The 9,316-nt window shown below is 41.1% G+C and overlaps 1 protein-coding gene across 1 annotated transcript; it reads left to right on the top strand.

The window, feature by feature from the left end:
* Nucleotides 1–258: 258 nt before the first annotated feature.
* TIMM21 (translocase of inner mitochondrial membrane 21) lies at nt 259–7,964 on the top strand. Its single transcript, XM_063326431.1, has 6 exons — nt 259–725; nt 2,013–2,075; nt 2,175–2,272; nt 3,552–3,625; nt 5,607–5,712; nt 5,812–7,964. Exons 1-6 carry the CDS (start codon nt 476–478, stop codon nt 5,902–5,904), a joined length of 684 nt encoding a protein of 227 aa, XP_063182501.1. The 5' UTR covers nt 259–475; the 3' UTR covers nt 5,905–7,964.
* Nucleotides 7,965–9,316: the final 1,352 nt, after the last annotated feature.

The raw sequence follows: 9,316 nt of genomic DNA, 5'->3' as shown, positions 1-9,316 counted from the left end.
AGAAAAAATGGAAAAAAATAAAAAACAGCTTAAAAAAAAAAAAGAGTGACCGGGATGGCAGTCGCACGGTGCCACGGGCAGCCCCCCCGTTTCCCCGCTGCCGTTTAACGGCCTGCAGGCTCCCGCCCTGTGAGGGCGGGTGGCGGCGCTCGGCATGGCGGTCGCTGTAGTGATCTTGCCGGGAGCCGTTCCCAGCGGCGGGCGCAAGAGGGAGCCTGCTCAAACTACCGCTCCCAGGGCCCGTCGCTGCCGCCACCGCCTCTTTCCCTCCCCTCCGCCGCCGAGAGTTCCGCCGGGGCGACGGCGAGGGGCGGCCGTCGGCGGGCAAAGGGTAATGGGGGACCCTGACCTGGAGCGCCGGCCGCGGAGTCGCGCTCGGCTGCCCTGACTCTTCCCCGAGGGGTCCGAACTTTGCGTGTATCTCGGCTGAGCTCCGCCGTAGCTCGGCGAGGGCGCTGGGGAGCCGTGCCCCGGCATGCAGGGCGGCGGGCGGCTGCGGGCCTCCTTGGGGAGGTGGCTACTCGCCACCCCCGGCTGGGCCCTGTTGGGGCCGGGGCCCTGCCTGAGGTGGCGGCCCCAGCCCGCCCCGCCGCTCCGCTCCGCCCGGCAGAGTATCGGGACACAAGGCGGGGGGCTGAGGGGTGAAAAACCTGGCGATAATAGCAAATACGTGTCGGTGCAAAGGGGTCGGAAAGAAGAAACCGTGCTGTCGGCGGCTCAGAAAGGTAAGGCGGGCTGCGGTCCCTCCTGAGGGGGAACACCGGGCGCTGCTCAAAGGGGCTGGCACGGGGAAAATTACTGCTGTGAGATTTTTAGATCTCCAATACTCTACATTTAAAAAAAAAAAAAGAAAAGAACCCCAACCCACAATTCTCAGAAAAACCACAACCCCTTTTCTTTTCCCATGGTGTTTGCAGCAATCGATGCGTTTCAGTGTATGTATTGCACAAGCAGAACAAAGTTATGTGGCTTCTTGCAGACAGCTCGTTGAGCTAGCGTTTAGGTCACATCAGGGGTAAGATGTAGGAAGATGTAGTAGTTCCTCATTTCCGTTTCCAAAAGGAAAACCCATCACACGCAGCCTGCCTCGATGCTGTTAAAACAAGTTTACTTCCCGCAAAATTGTCAAAGCTCTGCACGTGGTACTAGTTTCGCCATAGGATGGCTGTCGCTTCGGTTGCTCTCATTCATTTCAGTGAACAGTAATTAGCCTCAGAAATTCTAAGTGCTTTGAAAAGGTTTATGAAAAACATCCTTGCCGATTAGAAGGCGGCAGGAAAAGTGGTTATTGACGTTTCCTTGGTAACTTGTACTTCACGGAAAGGCACGCTTTATCAGTGAAACAAGTCAGTAGTCTCTTCGCAGGTTCTCAAAAATATTTTGCAACAGAGAATCTCATATGACTTTTTTTTTGCAGTATGTGCTGACGCTTTTACTAGTACATTAGGTCAAAACTAATAGATAAAACCTAATCAGATAAACTGCAGTTGGTGGGCTCAATAAATCAAGTACATACTTTGGTCTAATGTCCCTCCTTTTTATTGTTCGTTTGATTGAGAATAAATAAAATCAGTCATTTTCCCTGTGTGCAATTTATAAGCTTACGCTTTTTTATTTTTACTTTTTCTTTCTTTGCATGAGAATTGCAATGATAGCGTTTATATGGTAGCTCGAATACTGCAGTGCTAAATACCTCATTATTTCTTAAAGAAACTAGCTCTCATGCTACATGAAAAGTAATAATTGGTGCTCTTCTGGGTCTTGAAAATACCTAGTAGGAAAATAGAAAGTAATAAGGCTTACTAGAGATATAAATATGCCCCGCACAACATAAAAGACATTCTGTGGTCTCTTTCTTTTAGTGATGAGGCATTATGGAAGCTGTTTTTGGAATTTTTTCTTCTGCCAAAATGCTACTTGAGCTGTAGACTAATATAAGAGCATTAATATAAGCTATGCAAGTCTTAACTATCCAAGGTTGTAACTTCTGCATTGTTTTCTGTCTATTTCAGTGAAAGAAGCTGGAAGAGACTTTACCTACTTTATTGTGGTGCTTGTTGGAATTGGTGTTACAGGTTATTTTTGAAAATTGTATTCTTTATCAGAAGGCGCTTTTCATTAATTCCATCTGGTTTGATTAGTTGTCATTCCATTTGCTGTTGTTTCTGTTACAGGTGGTTTGTTCTATGTGATTTTTAAAGAGCTATTCTCTTCTTCTAGTCCAAGTAAGATCTATGGAGATGCCTTGGAGAAATGCAGATCTCACCCTGAGGTTGGTTTTTGAACCTTAGTCATGAGTTTGTTTCCCAGTGGTTCCTGTCTCTCTTTGACTCAAAAGTTTGCACAAGGAATCTCACAAGCAAAGCTACAGAAGGAAGCACATGGTGCTCAGCAGGCAAACACCAGCAGATCTGCTGATGCTTTTAGCTGGTCAGAGGTGGGTCAGCTCCAATTTGGAGCCTAAATTAGGACAAGTTAATGCAAGCACTGAGCCTGAGTAAATTAGCCTGCTAAAAACCAAGTTAAAGGAGTGTATCACAGCACAACTGATGCAAATAGAGTGTCTGCCCCTTCGGAGCATAAAGAAAGTCTTATAGACATACCTGAGTGGCTACTAAGTGTAGTACTTAGAGTTCTGCAGTCCAGGGAGACAACTGGTCTCACTTAAGTTTTGTAGGTCTAGCCTGGCTGCCTTTACTCAGTTCTTCTGTCGAGGTTCTGTCATTCTGCGAAGCACTGCATAAGTATTCAGGAATTTAAACTCTTCCTTTGAAACACGATTAGCATTTCTGTGGCTGACGGGGAAAAGAGAAAGAGAACAGTCATGTGATCACACAGTCGCATGAGATAGCTAGATGTAAACAACAATCCATCTAAAACTAAATTCTAAAAACTACTTCTTCAGGCAAAACACGAAGTGCATGGAATAGCTTTCAAACAAGATTGCCACAGATGCCACTGAGGATAACCTAGAAATGAAGTGACAAGTGCTTTGGAGCAAATTTGTGGAATTAAAACAACTGTCCAGTATTTACACAGTTTAAAACTAGGTTAATTTGGTCTGGCATTACAGATCTGAAAAAAAAAAAACCCAAACAGAAAAATAATTGAGTTTCTTAAGTGGTAGTGGTTTTTAGATAACATGAAGGGGAACGCATTTGCATTTTAAACTTTGGAACATATTCTCTTGGAGGAGATATGAGCAAGTATTTAATGCTTTTTTCCCTTTTTACACAAAATGTCAGTAAAGTATAAAATAGACAGTAAGAAGGGAGATTAAAATGTCATAATCTCAGAGGACGGTACAAATGGAAGATACTAGTAGGATTTATTTCAGACATTTAATATGTGACAGTAAAAAAAGCACTGGAAAACAGAGGAATTTTCCTTACACTATCTTCTTTCATAAACTCTTCTATTCTTGACACATCAGACTTACAAGGGGCATTTTGTTGAAAGAAAACACATTCACAGCAGGGGTGTGAGCTGATACTGGAATATCTGTTTGAATGTGATACCTTCTGACAACTCAAACCTCTTCTCTCTTGTAGATAATTGGTGTTTTTGGTGAATCTATTAAAGGTTATGGGGAGGCAACAAGAAGAGGAAGACGACAGCTTGTCAGGTACCCTTTGGTGTTTGCCCCGTACAGACAGTAGTTTTTTCACAGCAAAAACATTTTGGGTCACATCAAAGCAAGTTAGGTCTAGATTAATGAACTGTATGTGATGTACTGTCACTTTTGAGTGCAAATGAAAGCAGGTTTTTGTAGAACCTCTTGCATGGCACATACCACTAAATACAGTGCATATGCAATATAAAACAGCAATTCTGAGTGCCTCAAAACAAGCAAAGGTCAGCACAGAAAGCATAGAGCTGATCTCTCCAAAAAAATAGGATGAGTCTGAAGAGAGTAGTACAGTGGCGTAGGCGTGCATCTGTGGAGCAGGGATCTGACTGAAGTGTGCAGTCTGAAACCCTCAAATAGAGTGAAATTTTTCTGTGAAAAATTGGTTTTTTGAGAGTTTTTCTCCTTTCAAAGCAGTAATCCTTATCAGGCCAGAAAGAGCAGGTCTGACTGTACAGGTTGTAGTCACTGCAGTGATTATATTATGCCGAGCTGATCTGCAGTATTTGCGTCCTATTTATTATATTGCTTTTTGGTACTTGAGGCCACATCTCTACCATGTATTTAACAGAACATCTCTCACCTGAACCATTCATGAGCATGTCTGTTATTCTTCTTTTGAGGAAAGCAACAGAACTGATTATTACAAAATGTAAATCCTCCCTGCACTATAACCCAATAGGGGCTTTGTCTTTATTGGGTTCTTTGACTTGAGTTTATTCAAGGAGGTTTCGTGTAGGATGACACATAAGCCCAGGTACAGAACTTGAACCATGAAATTGAAATTTATTTTTTTTTCTCGAGGAAGGTGAATTTTACTGGTGGAAGTTTATCTTTTGACTAGACTCTGTGAAAAAGTGTTTAGAGTGGAGCTGCTAAACAAAAAGGATATGCACAAATGTTCTAAATATCTGTCTGTAAAATAAACTAGGTAAATAAGTGAATGCACTGTCAGCTTTCCTACTGTTTCATTTCTGTTATTTTGAAAGTCTAGTATTTCAAATAAATTGTTGAGCTGAGGATTTTGTAAGATTATAGCGTTTGTGTCTGCGGTGTAAGGATGACCTTAAATGTCTCAAAAATGTACAGATATTATGTGTATGAACACTGAATGTGAATGTACTGCAGTAAGGCTCTTCATTCATCTTTGTTCTGTGTAACCCATCATGTCATTTTAAACTATATTAGAAGTTTAATTCACACAGTGTGTATCTGGGCATGATTGATGGAAATAAGAGCTTGGTAGTATGCAGCAGTTAGTAATTTCAGTAGGAAACAGGAATTGGCACCAGAACTCTAGTTTGACCGTTAGTTTCTGAAAGTGGTCGCCTCAAAAATGATGTGACCTTTCTGTTTATCTAATATTTGAGCACAACCTAACTCCAGACTAAATATCAGCATTTCGGTTGGAGATATACCAGTGCCAAAGTTATGCAACTTCAGTAGAACAAAATTATTGCCAAAATAAGTAAAGCATATAGTAAACTGTTTTGATGTGATTTAACCAACCTGATAATTAAGTTGATAAAGCATTCTGTCTGGTTTGGCTTGGTAACTTAGTTTTAAGTGCCTAAGAAAACGCCTTGGAGTCTTGGTGATATGGGTGTTCCTTTCTAGGCTCTGAATCTGGGGGTTCTTCAGAATAAATACAAGGAAATTACAGAATCTTCAGGCATTGGATTGCTGTTGATTTTTGAGGGGAGGACTAGAGTGAGGATGTTTAAGAACTTCATCTGTTAATCCTCAGCTTCTGACTAGTTCCTCTAACTGCACTAGTCCTTACATGTTCACTGTAAAGCTTGGGAAGAGCAGTAGAGAAGGAACCCATGGTAGCATAAGGACTGCATCGGAACACACTTTCTCAAAAAATAGTTACGCAGCTTCTCTAAATAAGAAGTTTAAATTTGAAGTTTAACTAGTATATAATATGTATCCTTGCTGTGTGGGTTGGGTTTTTGTTTTGTTTTGCTGTTTTTAGTCACATTGAATACGTAAAGGATGGACTGAAATATATGCGTTTGAAGTTCTATATTGAGGGCTTTGAATCAGGGAAGCGGGGAACAGTCCATGTGGAAGTCAAAGAGGTATGTATAATTGCTTGATATAGCTGATAAGCTTAATCCTGAATTTAAACTACCAAAGAGGAAAAAAAACAACCAAGCCTTAAATTGTTTTCCTTGCAGAATCCTGAGAAAGGAAGATTTGAGGTCCGCTACATATTTGTGGATGTTGACACCTATCCTAGAAGAACCATTGTCGTAGAAGACAACAGATAGCCAACAATCAAAGTTGCTGCCTCATCTCATTGAGTACTGGATGATACTGGTGTAGCCAGTCTACACGTGAATTGTTCGGTGTTCTCAATTGTATCTTGCAGCTTTGGGGCTGTGTTACAGGACATAGCCTCTCAGGGCCTCCATTAAGGTCTTTTGTAAGAACCGATACAGGATTTGAAGTGAAGCCAATGAAAAATAGTAGAGCCAAGCCATCACTTACGGCAAATACTTTTGACATAGGAAAATAATGGCTCATAATAAACAGTTTAATGCTGGATAATACTTCTTCACACCCAAAAACTGAGTCTTCCTAGATTTTAGGTTTGGATGGGGAGCTTTTTGTCTTCCTTTGCTTGGATTTCCTACTAGCACTGCAATAAAGAAAGTGATATTGTAAGTGTAGACAAACTCACTGTTTTCATTCTGAATATCTTTGTGTAGATAAGAAGGTAAAATAAGAATGTTAGTGATGCAAAGGGGATCTGTCCCAAAGACTGTAAGAATATGGACTGCGGAGACACAGATTCTTGGCAAATGGCTGAAGATAAAGACTTCAATATTGGTATCTTCTAAATAGATTAACAGCACACAGAACAGCAGTACTGTCTGCTCCTTCCAATGTTTCCCATGCTGCTCTGCTAACTAATGACAGTATTGTAACTGCTCAGCACTGCCCACAGTTTTTCCATTAACTTAACTAATCTAAATCTCCTGAGATTCAGATTCATATAGGTTTACCCAAACCAAAAAGCTTAACTTATGAGCAAATACCTCACCTGGGTTTCTTCCTTAGTGTGATGTGGCAGATGATAGCAGGCATGACCCTGTGTATTAATAATCAGACTCAGTTGTGCCTATTTGTCAAGCAGCACCAACCAAAAAATTTCAAGCTCTAGCTTCTCACATTTAACCACTTCCTTAAACACCAACTAATGCATTTTTCTGTAGCTACCTATCATATGTTACGAGCTTTTTAGTTCACTATTGAATTATCCTGCCATTAAGCATACACTGATGTTCAGTTATCAGTCCTTATTCCAAGTTCCTTTAATGGTACATTTGGACTGTTCTAAAGTTCATACAATGTTCCCTCATAGAGTGTAAAGTGCCACAAATATCATATATAGACCTTTGGTAATACTTTACTGGATTTTAGCCATCCTGTCCATCTGTCTCCCAGTAATCTCATTTGCATAATCGTAACAACTAAACATAATACTTCATTGAACCTGGACAACTTTGCTTTATATTAAGCCCTACAACCTCGACTTCGGTCAGATCCTCGTATTGTTTGAAAGTATTCAATGAAGAGGAATCATGCGTTCATCCCAGTTTGTGAGCAGGGCAGCCACCAATGTCCATCCGTGTTAAACTGCAAGGCATTTTGGAGTTTCTACACTGTATACAGTATAACCGACTTTTACACTGTGCAGGCCAAAGGGATTCTTATAAAATTTCGAACATCAGTTGAGACTGACAAAAGTGATACCGTATCCATTAGTTTCAGCAGAGTTATAAATTTGTGTGCTTCCTTTCATCCCTCAGTGGATGCTTATCAAGACTGACATCCCACAATTTTACACATAGTCAAAAGCTATGGAAGTCTGTGTTGGTGGCTGCCTATTGTAAGTGTGAGAAATTGTGGTGCTTGATATGTCGCCATCAAGTAAACTTTAATTTTTACCTACAGTTATCGACATCATTAATGGCCATCTGGAAAGGCCATAAAATAATGAAAGCAATTGACTCCCATTGTTCTTCATGTTATTTTCTTGAAAGCAGTAGAGTCATAGAATCATAGAATGATTTGGGTTGGAAGGGACCTTGAAGATCCCCTGCTCTGGGCAGGGACACCTCCCACTAGACCGGGTTGTTTAAAGCCTCATCCAGCCTGTCCTTGAAAACCTCCAGGGATGGGGCATCCACAGCTTCAGTAGCACCTTTTGACTTAGGACTTCCTAATTCTTAGCATTACGCTTGCCAAAACTTCTGTTCCAGAAGAAATTTTCAAACCAACCTAATTAATTGATTTATAATCCATTAAAAGGAAAATATCTGAGGCTCTCATTGTTTCATTGCAACCCGCTGCCGTACAGACTGAGAGCATTTACATGTGACATTTACCTGCCGTGGGTTATGTCCAGTAGCTATGTGTCGTACCACGGTGGTTACCGAAAACCACCTCTGCAAGAGTTTTGTCGTGAATGCGAGATGGGGCAGGTTTGTCAGAGCACGTCAGAAATAGTGCAAGCTATATAAGTTTATAATCTGTTACTAAGATTACTAGCCTTAAGGCCATACTATACCTTGATAAAAATGTTATCATTCTTCATCTTTTACAAAGCAAGACTATATAAAAATACACAGTTTAAACTAGAAAATGTAATACTATTTTTGCCCTTCCTTTATGAGTTTCTACCATATCAAGCTGCCTGAAAGCCATTGTAAACCTCCACATCAACGACAGAACTGACAGGCTATGTTTTTCCCTCTAAGTCTGCGTCCCAGCTTTGCTTTTTTATTAATCCAGCTGTGGCTTGTTTTCAGTGGGCTTCACTGCTGGAGAAAGGACTGCTTCCTAAAGCAAGATGTAAAAAGCATTATTTATAGTAAATGGTACAGTTATAGCAAACATAGGCCAGCCGATAGGTTTTCTTTTGTCTTGTTTTAGAGCCTTGTTTGCACTGAAGAAACTGTCAGGACCAGAGACTTTCTGGGAAGGAAAAGATGCTGGCCTCATATAATGATGTTTTTCCAACAGTGCAGGTAGGTGAAATTCTACATCAGGCTTGTGGTAAAACAGCAAGAATTGGCCATTGTGGTTAATGTGCGTGTTTGGCTTCAGCTTGAGAAAACAGAATAAGAATTCGATTATTTGAGATGAGATTTATTTGTAGGTAGCAAGGACTTCCTGGCATCCATAGAAATATAATGTACTTCAAGGATTGTGTGAAAGAACTGTCTATTTGGAAATCGGATCCCTGGTTCTTTGGTCCCTTTGAGACATCAGAACAGAAGTTCTTAAAGTTGTCTGTAAAGCTGTCAGTACTGTAGTTCTTGCACTAAGGGCCCTTGTCATTTCCCATTTCCCTAGCTGGGAATAAATGCTACAGTTACTGGTGTTAGAAGAAGTCTTGGCAAAGTCAACATAATGATTCTGTCTGGCCCTTTGGCAACCAGTCCCGACCTGTGTGAGAAAAATGGAGACAGACCAGAACTAGTAATAAGGAAGAGACAGGAGTATAATTTAAAAGGCACAGGTGGATGTGGGGTTGTCCACAGTGCAAGGGACCTTCGCGATTTTTCCATGCAGCTCTGAGTGTCTGAATGCAAAGTATGAACCTCTGGTTTATTCACTGCATTTCAAGAAACTGGAGAATCCAGAGAAACAAGTCAGGGGATTACTTTCAAG

This window comes from Chroicocephalus ridibundus, chromosome 2, assembly GCF_963924245.1.
Source record: "Chroicocephalus ridibundus chromosome 2, bChrRid1.1, whole genome shotgun sequence".
In the NCBI taxonomy this organism is placed as follows: Eukaryota; Metazoa; Chordata; class Aves; order Charadriiformes; family Laridae; genus Chroicocephalus; species Chroicocephalus ridibundus.
The sequence above is the reverse complement of the archived record's forward strand: the minus strand, read 5'-3'. Positions and strand labels throughout refer to the sequence as shown.